Source organism: Echinops telfairi, unplaced genomic scaffold, assembly GCF_000313985.2.
Source record: "Echinops telfairi isolate 266 unplaced genomic scaffold, ASM31398v2 ScPeMD7_7412;HRSCAF=8450, whole genome shotgun sequence".
NCBI classification, from domain to species: Eukaryota; Metazoa; Chordata; class Mammalia; order Afrosoricida; family Tenrecidae; genus Echinops; species Echinops telfairi.
The window spans coordinates 7,931,035-7,947,298 of NW_022111312.1; the positions used below are offsets into that span (position 1 = coordinate 7,931,035).

The 16,264-nt window shown below is 42.4% G+C and overlaps 1 protein-coding gene across 1 annotated transcript in view; it reads right to left on the bottom strand.

The window, feature by feature from the left end:
* Positions 1 to 16,264, bottom strand: part of TAOK3 (TAO kinase 3) — a 111,879-nt gene that overhangs the window by 16,161 nt on the left and 79,454 nt on the right. Inside the window, exons 14-16 of the mRNA XM_004709559.2 lie at positions 9,466 to 9,702; positions 7,462 to 7,590; positions 3,684 to 3,887 (exon numbers count right to left, since the gene is read on the bottom strand). Coding sequence (XP_004709616.1) covers positions 3,684 to 3,887; positions 7,462 to 7,590; positions 9,466 to 9,702 — 570 coding nt within the window. The remainder of the gene's footprint in view (positions 1 to 3,683; positions 3,888 to 7,461; positions 7,591 to 9,465; positions 9,703 to 16,264) is intronic.

The window sequence follows — 16,264 nt, forward strand, 5'->3', positions numbered from 1 at the left end:
GGCTTAAGTGGAGAGAAAATGTTTTGAGAATGATGAGGGCAATGAATGTACAAATGCACTTTACACAATTGATGTATGTATGAATTGTGATAAGCGTTGTATGAGCCCCTAATAAAATGATTAAAAAAACAACAACACTGCTGCCTTGATGACCTTTGAAGTCACTCCCCTGAAACGAAGAAAAATGTATTCCTGAGAACACTTGGCTGCAGCTCCCCACTGATCACTGAGACATGTTTAAACACACTTTGGCTGCAATGGACCCAGGCATGTATGAACTGGTGGTGTAGTAGCAACACTTTTAGACCGACCCTCATAAATATGGACATATATACCAAATGAATGATGACCTTCTCGGCAGACACTGGGTATGAGAGGGTTATCAGAAACACTGACTATTCAACATTTACACACACACTTCTATATCTGGCTCTGGAATAAGTCAAAACAAAGACACATTTGGACTCTTAAGAAAAAACACAGTATAATCACTTATTTTGAGCTCAGTTGGTTAGAATCTGATACTAAAAAAAGTCACAAATGTTTCCATCATATTTGGGAACAACTACTTTCTCTAGTTTTTATTGACACTAATTGTCTGCTTAATCTGAGTCTTTCTTCAAATGTGTCATTAGAATAGTAATAGAATTGCCTAATACTTTTAATGTTAATAATTGCCAAGCCCTTATTTCTAATGGGCTATTTTTTCATTTCGATTTCTTTTTTTTTCCCCTCGTGAAAAACTCAACATGCCTGCTACTAGACTCAGTTTCTTACTGAAGCATCTCTCTAAGCTACCCAAATCCACAATCCACTATGTTTCAAACGCTAGAGACAATTTTGACTCTACCTTTCTATTTTTAAATCATTTTATTGGGGGCTTGTAAACTCTTATCACAATCCATCCATCCATCCATTGTGTCAAGCACATTTGTACATTTGTTGCCCCCATCATTCTCAAAACATTTGCTCTCTGCTTGAGCCCTTGGAATCAGCTCCTCATTTTCCCCCTCCCTCTCCGGTCCCCCTCCCTCATGAACCTTTGATAATTTATAAGTTATTATTCTTTTGTCATATCTTACACTGTCTGACGTCTCCCTTCACCCACTTTCCTGTTGTCCATCCTCCAGGGAGGAGGTTATATGTAGATCCTTGTAATTGGTACCCCCTTTCTACCCCACCTTCCGTCTACTCTCCCGGTATCGCCACTCTCACCACTGGTCCTGAGAGGTTCATCTGTCCTGGATTCCCTGTGCTTCCAGTTCCTATCTGCACCATTGTACATCCTCTTCTACCTTTATATTTCTCTGCATATCCTATTGTATGCCACTTCCTATTTAATTTATGCTTTAAAATATGCTCCTAATCTACTTCTCTTTTGACAGCTACCACCACCATCCTAGTCCTTGCCCCATTTCCTAGCCCCTTCCCTCTAATCCAGTGTTTCTCCACCTTTCCCCATTACTGTCCATTAAGGAGCCTTTGCTGCCCCCACCCCACCCCGTGAAAGTGGAACACCACAAAAAGAGTGCATGTTTGCTGATGGATCGAAGTTTTCCAGAGGGGGCTACAAACCATTGTAATGTCTAGGATTCTCCATTTCTTCCAACAATTTTTCTCCCCATGGGGGGTGGGCAATACTGCTCAATGGAGAATACATGCTCTAATCCAGCCTGTGTGCCACCATAAAATTAGTCTAACCCCTCTAAAGTAAAATTTGAGCCTGGCTCAAAATGCTTGGTGGTTTCTTCTCCTTCCAGTAAGATATTCATGTGGATCTAGCACAAGCCTGGCCCATAGCAACGTGCTCACTCAGTTCTGATTTGCTCCACTCTTCCTATTTGAATACCACCCCACCCCCTGAGTCCATTTTGTCCCAGAGTGACCCTAGAGGACAGAAGAAAATGGCAAGACAGTACATCTTTAGGGGAGCAAAGAGACTCACCTTCTTCCAGCCGAGGAGCTAGTCTAGTGGATTTGAACTGCTGACCTTGTGGTCAATAGCCCAATACTTAACCCATTGTGCCACCTGGTCTCCTTATTTGAATATTGCACTCCAAAATAAGTACATCCAATAATAATAAGCAGTACATCTGATGAGAGCCTAAACTCAACTGGACTGCCTTGCTTTTCCATGTCTTGCCAGTTTTCCACCTTTGACAGTCTTAACTACTTTCCTAACAGTGGACTTTTTTGACAGGTTTCTGCTTTATCCAGGAGGCTTGCTGACCTTCACAGGTCTGACTGTATACCAGTGACTATGTATGAACTGCTTGCTTTCCCCTCATGCCAGCCACCATCACTGTCTTTGTCAATGAGCTACTGAATTGATGGTCTTTCCTCTGATTTTGCCAAGCCACCCAGTCTTCCTCTTGAACTTAGTATCTGCAGCTACATCACATTCTGTGACTGCTATCACATCCATTACTCTCCCAAAGGAGGACCACTGCAGTCAGATTTGACTCCGCCCTCTTCTAAAATCCCCACATGCAATGTGTCCAATAGTGCTGTCAGTTCTGCTTTGGAAAGTCAGCTCATCTCCCTTCTCTGTCCCCACTTTCCAGCCTGGAGGGAGGAAAGGCACCGCACTGATCTCACAGTACTGGACTTCTTATTACCCCAGCCTGCCCCTCATATTCATGTGCTAACTTTTCAATTAAAATAAACAAACAAGAAAAAACCAACCTCATCACGCCACTCTCCTCCTTAAATACCTCTGATGGCTTTGTAGTGCTTTCAGGTTAAATATTGATCCCTAACACCAAACCCTCCATATTCTGCTCCCAACTGTGCTCGTGTGTGGGCACTCCACTCCACACCCCCAGAACTCTGGTCCCGCTCAGCTTCTTATCAATCACTGCACACGCCCTACCCTTCCTGGCTACATGATCACACTACTTAGTGTGTCGGCGATAGTAACCTCAATAGTGTATGGAAGTGGACTGGTTACATTTCTTTCCTTCTATTAGATTTAAGGACACTTGAAGGCAGAGAACGAAGTTTCTCAGCAGTCCTGCTGCTTAGTACAGTGCCTGGCACGTCAGTGGCACTCAGAAGTGCTGGATGGCTGAAGGAACGGACTTAACTTGCAGAGCATCACACAGTTACTTAGGTGCTGCAAGGGGAGTCACAGAAACACACATCCTTGCCACATCGGTTGAGAGCAAAAAATTCTCTTTTTAACCTGTTGCATGATTTACCTTATAATAGGTAAATATAATAGGTGTTCAGTACAATTCTACTGCAGTCATTTGGGAGAAAAGGCGATTTATTATTCTGCAGCTGGGCTTTGTCCTAAATCCACTGCCAAAGTGGACTCTGACTTAGAGCGACACCGTAGGGCAGTGCGGAATTGCGATTTTGAGTTATTGAGACCTTAAATCTTGACAGAGTTGACAGCCTCATCTTTCTCTAGAGGAGTGGCTGGTGGGTTTGAACCACTGACCTTGTGGTTAGCAGCTCAATAAGTAAGTCACTATGCCACCAGGTCTCCTTGGGCTTTCTTCCCCCTCTCCCCCCCCATGTTAAATTCATTCACTGACTTTTTCGGTCTACGTACTCTGTGTCAGGCTCTATGCTAACAGCTAAGGACGAAAGACTTGGACAAAATAGACATGGTCCTGACCCTCGGAAAGCTCGCTGTCTTGTAAATCAATGGCTACAGTTGTGAACATAATTATTACCTCCCGAATGTTCTGCTGCTCCACCTCGTGCCGCTTGATCATTATTTTCCGCTTGAAGCAACGACAGTTTTTGTCGTAGTACAGTCTCTGTTGAGTGAGAAGGTGGGCTTCCTCTTCAGCCTGTGTGTGCTGCAAGTTCTCTTTATGCTTGGATATCCGCTCTTGCTTTTCTTTCTTGGGTGTGCTATGGTCTTCATTCATTTCCTTTATAGGGATTTTTTTTTTTTTTTAAAAAGAGTGAATGAAAAAAAGGTCAGTTCCATTAAGCTAAAGGAACTATAACATAAAATTATCTGGAAAGTAAATTAAATATAAGGGTAGAAAAACTAGATGTTGCACACCCAATGCCATTTTTAATCAGTTAGTTGAGTGGTGAGTGAAGAGGAAGACTAGGTGGCTTCGTCGTCTCTGGCTTCGGGTTTACAGAAGTTAGGGTTTCACACATTTAATCAACACACTCATTAAGCTCAGGCACTGCGTAAGGTGCCCAGATACAATGATGAGCAAAAGATCCTGATGTCTGCTGCACTGGGGCTTAAAGTTCAAAGTCAAAAACTTTATCGGAGATCTTAGGAATTGACTGCACACTGCGGTGATAACCACTGCGGAAGGGAAGCATTTGGTCCTAAAAGAATGCTTGACCCAGGGAACAACAAAGCTGGCATTTGAGGCTGGGAAAGAAACAAGGTATGAAGAAGAACCTGAAAGGAGGCCAGGGGGGTTGGTGCAATGTGATGTGTGACGAGATTGTATAGGCAGTTGGGACCTATCTAGGTCTTCCCTTATAGGTTAAGGAGAAATATGCTTATCTATATGGGCTTATACTGGGGTGTATTTCAGAAAGACGGCCCGGGCTACTGCTTGGAGAGCAAAGTGAAGCAGCAAAAGTAGATTCGGGAAGAACCCTGGGAGGGTAATGCAATGGTCCCGGCAAGAGAGAAGATAGCAGCTTGGACAAAGCAGGTGGCGACAACATTCCAGAGATAGGAGGCAACTGAATAAGTGTCACTTGCTTGCATTCCATGAAAATATTCCTTGTTTGTGATCAGAAGGGTAAACAAGTCACCTATAGTTTCTAAATAACCAAACGTATAATTACCCCAGGTTACATAGGCAGTGAACCAGAAAAGTCAAGACAATGCTAAAGTAAAGTAAGAAGACCCCTTTTATTCCTCTTTGTGCGGACTGACATGCTTGACCTATATTTGGTTAACTGCTCCTTCACTTGAAATATCCCTTAATTGTTCATGTCTATTTAATGTTTTGTGATGCAGATATCATGTACTATTCATCATTTTTTGGCACTCAGCCGAGAAGTCTTTATAAATCAACTTTCCTATTCCATAAGTGAAATCTTAGCATCATCGTGGGAGGAAGCTGGAGTCACAGCAGGTAGGCTGGGTGACTCATCTCCTCATGCTGTTACTTTACTAGTAGGTTTGGTATCAACTACTAGCTTGCATACACATATTCAATAAAGATAATAAAAATTTACTCCAAAATTAAGAATAAATTATTTCTGGACCAGTTATCATTCTGTATAACCCACAATCTTACAAGGAGCAGGAGGAGGAATAAAGTGGTTGTTTTGTCATTTTGAGAACACTATCTTTAAGTATATGAACATTTTTTTTAAAACATTTTATTAGGGGCTCATACAATTGTTATCGCAATCCATACACACATCAATTGTGTAAAGCACATTTGTACATCATTCTCAAAACATTGTCTCTCCACTTAAACCCCCGAGGTATATGAACATTTAAATATATTATGTCACTTTAAATGGTCTGAACTAAGCATTATAAGGAGTGATATTAACTCTGGCCAGAAAGGTTTATTGAGGCTATCTCAAATTGGCATTAGGCCATTTTTAACAGAACATGTTGAATGACTTACAAAGTTAGGTATTACAAAGTTAGGTCTGTGGTCTCTAGGTTTGTAAATTTGAAAAGGGTGAACCCTAAATAACCTTACGCCTGAGTGAGGACTCTCAAATGCTGTTTGGTGGGAAAATCTTCTAAAGGCACCTCGACTTAGCTTAGTGTTACATGAATGCTCACAATGGTGGCCAGAGTCATAAAACATGGCTTTTAGAACCTCAGTGAATACAGGGAGTTATAAATCGAAAGGTATTTACAGCTGGGAAAATCCCAACATTTCTCATAGGGGGAAAAAAAAATCAAAGCTATCCCTCCAATTCAGCAACATCCTTCTCCTATTACGTAATAATTAGATTCGAGCCAATAACTAAGAGAAAATGGAGAGGGTGTGAACCTTCTTAATTGGGCTGTTTCTCACCACAGTCTGGCTTTTTAGACACCAGAGTGTCAGAAATTCTTCCCATTCAGCCAGAGGGGACCAATACAATTTCCTGTCAGGTCCAACAATTCCCAGTGGCAATCATTTTTTTTAAAAATGTGGCTCACCTGGGCAAAGCAACCTCTCCTGATGCTCACCCCCACCCATTTGTTTTCACTTTATAATTGGAAAAAAAATTGGAGAGGGGTTAAAGTCCCTATCATTAACCTATAAAACAGTAATTGGAGCCTAAGGACATAATATCATATACTACAGCACTTTGCTACACTGAAGTTTATGAAGTTATGAATACACTTAGAAGTCTACAAATAAATTCTAAGTCTTAGGGACTGACTAGCTAAGACGGATTGACACCGTGGCTGCAACAATGGGCTCAAACATAACAATTGTGAGGATGGTGCAGGGCTGGGTGGTTTCGTTCTGCTGGACACAGGGGTCACTGTGAGTTGGAACTGACTCGATAGCATCTGACATCAGAGTTTATGGCTCTGCACCAACGCAACAGTAAGAATTGGTAAAAGGAGAACTACAGAAATGTGAACTTTCAGATCAAATTGCAGCCCTTCAGAAGGACTCTCTAAGTCCAACATTCAAGAATCAAGCGTTTATTTATCATATAGTCATGTGTATCATGAACACAAGGATACAGTGGTAAACAAAATCAGATATGGCCTCTGAAGTGCTTACTAGCTAGTAGGGTCATGAAGTAGTTCAAATAATTATGAATAAAACATATCATTAAAAACTCTAGGATTAAGAAGCCAGAGGCATCAGCCTAGGTCAAAGGATTCAGGAAAAGCTTCCTTAGTGATGTGAAATGTGAGTGGAGGTCCTCAGAAAGAGTCTGAAGTCTAACAAGGGACAGGAGTAGGAATTAACTAAGCCCAGTTGTGGTTAGGGAGGGGCTGGGTGGAGGAGAGCAAAGGCCTTGAAAAAGGGCAGAGCCTGATACATATGAGGAACTGAAAGGGGACCATTGTGACGGCAGCAGCCAAGAGAAAGGGGCCTTGAGATGAGATAGGCAGGTTCAGCGGGTGGCACACTGTGCAGGGACTTATCATAACCTATTCTAGGAACAATGGGAAGCTGGCGAATGATTGTAAGCAAGGGGTAATATGACTAGATTTATATGTTGAAAACATCATTTTGGCTGAAGCAAGGAAAATAAAGCATACAAGAATAGATTATTGTCAGACCAACAGCTCTTGATGAGTAGTCCCTAGATGCGGCAGCAGCTGCTGAGAACTGGCTAGAAAAGTACGGTTTCTAACCCTAGCCCAGATTCACTGGGTCTGAAAATCAAGGGGTGGGGCTTTTCAATATGTTTTAGTAAGCACTTAGTAAGGAATTCTAATATAACATTTGGAGGCCACTGGATTAGATGCAATCCAAGATGAGTCCAGTTTAAGTTCCATTCTAAAATGGCAATGGGTGACTACGATCCCAGTACCCTTACCTCTTTTATCTTTTCCTTACAAATCTTATACTGCTTCTTCTGACTTTCTAAGAAAGTTGTCAAGTCTTTCTTCTGCTGGGCCAAGATCTGCTGCTGGAACTTCTTTTCATCTGCTGCAGCTACCTTTGCCTGATAAAACAACAAAGACAACCTAGGATGAATTTGTTCATCATAAGAATTTGACCGTCTACATTCCCCAGTGCATGAAGACAGAGCCCATAAGCGTTAAATCTTGTAATAGTTGAATGTATATTAATAAAAAACCAAATGTCTGTCCTGATTCTCCTGTTCCTCACACAAAAAATAGTAAACTTTTTCACCACTGAGAAATATATTCCCAATTACGTGAAAAATAGAAAGGTGAACCATAAACAAGCCTCATTGAACAAAATGTGGATGAAATGAGAACTAATGGATTTTTATCATATTATTGGTAGCCCAAGGACTGAATTATCAGAACGGGTCAATAATGATGGCAAGCTAGTTTTATTCACGGAATCAAACTCTGGTTCATTACTCTACCCATCAGATGTCTTAGTGAATCTCTAGTACAACAGGCAAAAATAATGATATTTTGTTTTCATAGGCACCTGCTGTAACTCACACTATATTTTTGAGATTTCTGAACAGATAAAAACACAGACCAAATAAAAGGTAATACAATAAATATTGGCTCCTGTAAGTGGACAGATCTATATTTCAGGGAGCCTTTAGATGAAACACATATGTAGTACAAGAGGCACAAAGGAAATTGTTTCATGCTTCCTTACCTGTATCTTTTCAGCTTCAGCGTCCACAATCAACTGAATAATTCTCTTTGCCCAGTTACCAAGTCAAATTCCCAAGAAGGAATCTGGCTGGTTTATCTAATTAATACCTTCCTGGTTTGGGCACAGGTTTTCATGCCAGACTGGCATATAGATCAATGGCTGTTGGGTGAACGGTTCTTCCACCATTCTGATGTTTCCTTCCACATGGTGAGGCAGAGCTTAATGACTGAAACACCCCTGGCACCTTGTGCCCAGCTGCTTCATTCAGGGGCACACATGTGCACCTCTAATTTTCCACGGTGTAAGCCTTATGAGGAGTGGCGAGGAGGAGACTTGGTTCTAGCACTGCCAGTGTCTGGGTAGCTAAGTCTGTTCTGATTTTGTTCATTATTACTAAGCCTGTTTTCCTGCAGACACAAATTATTTCTCCTATCTATCACTGATCCGTAGTAAAAGTGACGTGTTGACTCTCTGCCTCCCTTGGGGGATGTCACTACCATCAAGGAATAAGAGCCAGGAATGGTGAGTGTCCTTTGGATCCCAAGGTCCCTAGACATTGAACCTCCTCCATCCAAAAAACTGGGGTCTAGTGGTGAAGTAGGTGATGTAGGGGGCTGCTAACCAAAAGGTCAGCAGTTCAAACCCACCAGTTGCTCTGTGGGAGAAAGATGAAACTGTATGCTCCTGTAGACATTTATAAGCCTCTGAAACCCCAAGGGGGGCAGCTCTAGCCTGTCTTATAGGCTCACTATAAATTGGAATTAACATGATGACAGGGGGTTTGGTGGTGTCGTTAACTCCCTTAGTCTTTGTTCTATACTAAAAATTAGTTTAGAACCTGTGTGGGGCAAAAAGCTTCTTCCTAGAAACCCACAATGGTCAGGTGCTCACCCTTAGTCCAATCAGCTGAAGGCAGGGACCATAACCAGTAAGAGACTGGTGTTGGTAGAGCGGTTTCATTGTTTTTTGGGTACCCAGACCCCCACCAAATATCTGCTGCTCAGGATATTTCAAAATGGACAAAAATATAACTTTCATCTTTAACTACTAGTTTAGTTATTAATGTCCATTTTAAGAACCCCCATAAAACCTGGAATGCTCACCCTGCCCCCAAACCAATAATGCGCCTCTACTACCGGAAGGCACTCCCCTCTTGCCTCTGGGGAACCTTCGGGCGCTGAGTGGACCAGGCGTGGCTTGGTTGTGGCATAAAGGCACGACTGGACGTACTGACCTCTTTTTCTATGATAGCCACTTGCTTCTTGGCCAGCTTCTCCAGCTCGATGGACGAGTTGTTGGCATGCGTCTCCACCTCCTTCTGTAGCTTGAGGCGGTGCTCGTCCATCTCAGCCTTCAGCTTGTTCTCCAGGGCGATCAGCTGCTTCTGGTGCTGGCGCCGCATCCGCTTATAACCTGACATCTGTTCCCGCAACTCGTTCTCCTGCTCATGCTCATGGATCTGCCGTGTAACCTGAATTGGATTGGGAACAGCATTCAGGTGACCAGACTCCTGGGACACAAACTTTCGGGCCGAGTAATGGAGCCTACAAGATACGTGAAATTCCTTATAACCAATCTCACTGGCTTTGAGTCGATTCTGACTTAAGGGACCCTCTAGGGCAGGGTGGAACTACCCCTGTGGGTTTCTGAGACTGTAACTGTTTATGGGAGTAGAAAGACTCATCTGACTACCGGGTCATAACCTCTAGCATGTTTTCTTTCCTATCGTCACCATCAAATTGTCTGCTGCCATACGAGGCACTACGCTGGGCGTTCTGGATGAACTTTTCCCTAACCTCAAAACCACCTCTTTCCGCATTCATTTCAGTCATTCATGAAGGAGGTGTTTCCACCCATTTTGACGGAGGGTGGGATTGAGACTTGAAATTAATTTAGGCACAATCAACCTATGTATTTTTGCTGTGCCACAACACATACGCTGAAGGTCACACAGCTAATAAGATCCAATTCTGTCTGATTCTAGATCTATGCTATTATCACTAAACAAGAATTCCTCCACCTTGGCACCGCGGACATTGGGCTTGACAATCCTTTGTTGTGTCCTGGGCATGGATGTGTAGCCGCATCTCTGTTCTCTATCCACTAGGTGCCAGTAGCAACTCCCAAGTCAAGAAATGAAAAAAGTCTCCAGCACTTGCCAAATGTCCCCTGGGGGTGGGGGGTGGGGGTGGGATACAACTGTCCCAGGTTGAGAAGCACAGCTTTTCTTTTAAAGAAAGGGTCATGTCGCTAATAGTCACGTTTTTGTTAGTTGCCATTGAGTCAGTTCCGACTCGTGTGACATATATGCAGCGAAGAACCGTTTCATAGGGTTCTCAAGGCTGTGACCGGTCAGAAGCAGATTGCCACCCCTGTCTTCTGAGGCACCTTTCGGCTAGTAGATGAGCATTTACCTGTTCGTGCCACTCAGGGACTCTGACAGTCATAGGAACTTTGAATATCCTTTCAATATAGTCTGAAGTCGATTTCCTTTTTATTTTTAATACGAGCTGAGAGATTATTGCAGATTATCTCTTTTGCAATAATCTGTCCTCCCTTCCAGAGTTTTCAGCTTACATTTATTTGGCCTTCTGAAGAGGAAAAAGCATTTCTATGAATGGTTACTCTCCCTAGTCATTTTTCCTTAACCCCCCCTTCTCAAATAAATATCTCAGAAACTGAACAGGGAAAAGGTAAAATGTGACAATTCCTATTCCTTTGAAATCTTAAAAAAAAAGTCTAGTCCTTCCTTCAACCTATTATCCCCTTTTGTCTTCCTGAGACACTGTCAGTTGGACCGGACTCAATGGCAGTGTGTGGGTGATCTTCCTGTTCCAGTTGTAGGTCACTTCCTTCCTGTCTTCCCTAGCTACTTCAGATCACAATTTTAATGACAATACAGACTTTTTCACCAAGTATCATAGTCACCTCTATCTAATACAAGCCACTTCTTTCCCCATAACATGCTTGACTGGAAATTTTCATGCTGCTGTCAATTCTACTATTTTCGGTTTCTGGGCCAAAGTGTATTTTCTACAAAGAACAACTTTCTCTGCTCTGCTTAGAAAACGCTCCCGTGTGGACGGATTCCTCACTATCAGAGAGTGCTGCTCTGTAACGGGAATAGTTTCATGCCAGGAAACTTCAGCCAAACTTTGAAACCTTTCCAGCAGAAACCAACGCTAGGTTCCATAGCCATTTTCTCACGGATAGTCCTCTTTCAAAGGATGATGATTAAGGGCCAAAGATGTTTCAAGACTGAAAAAGGAACACCATCACCCAAAAGGCACCTTAACAAGCGGAAGAAGAGGAATCATCTATTGGCCAGCACAATAATGTAAAACATATATGTGTATATATATACACAAATATATATATATTTAAAATGGGTCCATTTCCTGACGAAGTGAGGGAAACAGCAGTTTGAAATATAGGTCACTTTCCCTTCTTCATGCACGTGTCCTTCTGGAGCTCAATGTTAGGAAGAAAAAATAAAAGCAACCCGAATCAACAGAAAGCATTCCATTTAACCCTTTCTGCACCCACTTTAAAACAGACATGGCGGTTGAGTGTCTCTTCTAGGGTGAAGAGTTTGTAGTATGTTTTACTCAGAAAGTCACCCCCCGCCTCCCCACCCGTATTTTAGCATTCCCCATTGGGCAGATGACCCAAACTGGGGATGGCACACTTTGAAGCTGTGACGGCACATTCAACACTTGTCATTAGAGGCAGTGGGCTGCCTTGTGCCCCATGAAACAGTCTCAGGATGGTCATTTCCCTAAGCCAACAGGAAGGCCTGAAGGTAAGAAATAAATGAGTTGTTGATACATTTTCTTTCATGTGTGTGTGTGTGTGTGTTACATTTTCAGGTAAGTTATTTATTTCTTTTTAGTTGCTAGAACATTTTCTATCGTAATTGGTGGGCAGGCCCTTGCAAAGATGATATCTTACTGTATCCCAGAGCACACACCTGATACTTGCATACAGTAGAGACAAAAAGACAAAGCTCCCCATGCTATCACTGCAGCTATCCAACTACCTGAGAAACACACCATTGCACTCCAAGAGGGGCATTTTGTCTTTGAACGTTTCTCATAATTTAGGTAATTACCTCAATGTCACCTCCCATTTGTTATAACCAAACTTTCTACGTTTCCATGTAAATGTCTTTTTAGGCGCATATATAGATACTGAGCTTAATAATTCCATGTGTTCAAACTAGAGCGATGACTTTCAATACAAGTAGAACCAGATGCTCATTTGCAAAGCCTAGCATGAAAATTTAAAAAAATGTATTTACAGTTGTGTGTAAGTGTGCAATACTTGGTACATTTTAAGAATGTACTATTTGGCCAACACCAATGAAAATTGCCTACCATTTTACTATGGCTCATGGTTGAGAATTTAGCTTTTCAATCTTTATAAATCCTAGGATTTGAACCATTGTCTTACGGTTTCTGCAATGTCAGGGCAAATTCAGTGTCCCTCAAGGCAGAAAAGAATTATGTTACAGAGCACTCAACACCCATGACAGGCAAAGCTGGAGAGGGGGCGTCAATCGAAGTGAACACATTAAGTAAGTCTATGAGGTGGGAGAGAGTTATCAAAATGTCTATTGATTTCATAATAGTAGTTTCAGAAATGTGGGCCAATTGGAAATGGGCAAAACTATCTTTACACACTAAAGGGTTGCGCTTAAACACAAAACTCACTGTCCCTTTCTATCAGAATTTGGGTCAATTAATCTGAATCTGTTTCTTGATTTTTAAGAAGGAACTACCAATTTCCTCCCTACTAGGATTGGAGGGCTGGATGAGGTAACACATGTGAAAGTGCCTAGCAAGGTATCTGGTAGGAAATAGTCAATCCCTGGTTTCCTACTCTCTCCTGCCAGGCTCTGAGTGGCAGGCTGCCTCTTTCCTCCTCTGAGGAATACTTCTGACAGTGGAATCCCAGATCAGAAGAAGTGGATCTAAGAAAAAGGGCGATTTTATCAATAAAGCTGTACCTGTATCCAGGTTGTAGATGATGTTTACCTTAGATAAGTATAAGTGGGCTTCCAAAAGTTTGTGGGGGAAAATGGAACTAAAAGATAATGAAATTTTCTCAACTTTTTAAAGTTCTCTTGTATGTCTAATATCTGAATCTCAACTATTACTCATTTCATATACCTGGAAAAATATATTTTTTTAAAAATTGAGCCTGAAAGATTCATGGCCACCACCACTCCATCCCAGCCCCAGAAGCTTTCTACAGCAGTTCACACCACCCAGTTTGATTCCAGCAAAATTGGGCACAGTTCATCCAGAGTATATTGTGGGGCCTACAAAGTACCAGACCAGGAAGTCAAATAAGCACCTCACGGAACATGAAGCAGGAAAAGGGTGCTATTACCTTCTGAAGAGATCAAAGCCAACTCACAGATAAAGTATGTGGAAGAATCAAAAGAATGCATATGAAACAACTGGTCACTCAGCACTTAGAGCAAATGAAACTCATAGGTTCTTACAAAGAATACAATGAGTCACTTTTGGGCATTAGCAGGTTGACAGTCCACTCTTCGGGACACCTGGAAGGTGGGGGTGGGGGCCATTCGAGGTCTGTACTGAAAGGAAGGATGGCTAGGAGGTAGTTTCGCTTGGTGACCAAAAATGTCACAATGAGAACCTGGATGTGTACACAGAGGCATTCAAATCCTTGTGTGAAACCCTTGTGTGCTAACAGGCTAAGGAAACCGAATCCGCTCAGCCATGCAGCCCGCACATGTTCATTGAGGGGCTTAGGTTGTGCGGGCCGGGCATGGGGATGGGCGCACCAATGTAGAGGGCATCAGCAGTGACTTTAGTGAGATGAAGACGGCAAGAGCGAGAGGTGAGAAGTGAAGTTCTGAGAAGTACCCTCTGGGACGCCCTGCAGGAAAAGAAGGCCGTTTCAAGCATTTAGAGTCGGAAGGACAGGGGCTGCAAGAGAGGCAGGAGCAGGTACCCGTCAGGCGCAAGTATGTTTACTCTCCCTCTCAAACTCATTTAGCTTCCAATTTCACAATGAGCTGAATAAGTAGGTTGTATTTTTAAACCTCCAAATAAAGAGTCCCTTTTTACATGCGTTTTTCTACTGGTAAAGTCACGTATAAGCCACAGTTATGATTCCTTCCCCCCTGGATGACGCTGGGAGAAGTTTCTCCTCGAATGTGTGTTCTAGCCCACAGTCACCTGTGTGCCCAAACCACTGCCTTCCAGAGGGAATTCCTTCAGCGACCCACTGGCTGAGCTGCCTGTACGGAGGGCCTCGGGTGCTCTTCACGTTAACTTCTACTATGGAAACTGGGTCTCGAGACCCAAGACCTTATGAAATTTTAGGAAGGCATGACACCAAATGTAGTCAGAGCTGAAACACTTTCATGGGTCACTTGTCTCATTAAAACACTAGGCTCTCCGTTCACTAGCAATAAAAAAAACCCAAAGGTGGCCCAGGTCAAAACTCAAGAAGTCAAACACTACAAGCAATTCTCTTTTCCTCAGATAACTAACTATGGTGAACTCTTTTCAAGAAAAAAGAAAAAGAGTAAAAGTAAATAAAAAAAAAAAACGATTCCATGAAATACCTTTCCTTTTCCTAGCTCCTTAAAATAAGGTCAATAATCTCTGTCCTTAAAAAATTATCATTAAGGGAAATGAAGTTCTAAAGTCTCCACGGAGTGTCCGCTGGCATGAAGGCATTTAGTCCTTCCCTTCCCTTGGTTGCAAATGCCACTGTGCAGCAGTGCAAAATCATGTAACAAATTTCACTTTCAAGCTGCCAAAGTCATAAAAACATCCAGCAGTAAAAGCCTGCTGACCACTCTTGTCAGCACTCACGCAAAAGCACACTAGAGACCTATGCAGAGGGAAGACCACAGAGCTGGGCCTCTGGAAGCCTGATGTTGAAGATGTAGGCTCATCACACAGTTCTGAAGTTCCTAAGCTTTCCCACCAGCACGCACATCTGCTTAAGATATGTATTCCTCACTTATTTATCCGACAATTAAAAACTGGTTTCTAAATGCCTCCTTGTCCTTTCGGATGGCTCTCTGATGTGTTAAGGAGCCCTGGTGGCACAGTAGGTTAAATGTTGGGCTGGTAACTGAAAGGTCAGTGGTTCAAACCCTCTACCTGCTGGGAGGGAGAAAAATGAGGCAATTTGCTTCCATAAAGCTCTCTAGCCTTGGAGACCCTATGGGGCGGTTCTGTTCTGTTCTACAGAGTCGCTCTGAGTCGGAATTGACTGGATGGAAAGATTTGGTTTGGTTGGTTAACATCTCTGTTAAAAATCTCTAAGGAAAGAATGAAACCAAATGAATGAATGAATGAATTAATCAAGTTAGTATTGGAGGCTGAGATGTGAAAGCAGGTTTCAACAATTACTTCATTATTCAGTACTCTGGACTTTCTTTTCCCCATGGTCTTGCCTTTATTTTTGTCATTAAAGTAATTTTAGCCCTCTCATTTGGATTGGGATCTGTAGAATAACAGGATTCAGAATACATTTCTAAAAGTAAGTGGTTCCTTATGATATTCCAGTATTCTTACTATAAGATTCCTATCAGAATTAGCCTTTAAAATACCATTGAAAAAGACAAAAACAAAACCCCACCGCCATCAAGCGATTCCAATGGCTCCTAACACTATAGTACTTGATAATACACATTTAAATAACCAGACCAATAAATTATCCAAAACGGGACATAGAATTACACAGGATAAGCCCTTTTTACATTTCCAATATTTTTTTTTTTCCTTCCCTGACAACCACTAGAGACAAAGACTATTGAACTTGGATAAACTTCCATCAATCCCACCATGACACCTGAAGTGTTACATCTGGACAAAGTGCCCCACGTAAAACCACTCATTTTAGGGCTAAAGCAACAGCCTATCGGCTACTCTGTTTTTGACATAACATGGGGGTCCAGGCCCTTTGGCTGATCACCACTTCACCAGAGCCCAGACTCTGCCCACAGCCCTAGCAGGGAAGCCACTTCCATCTCACACGGA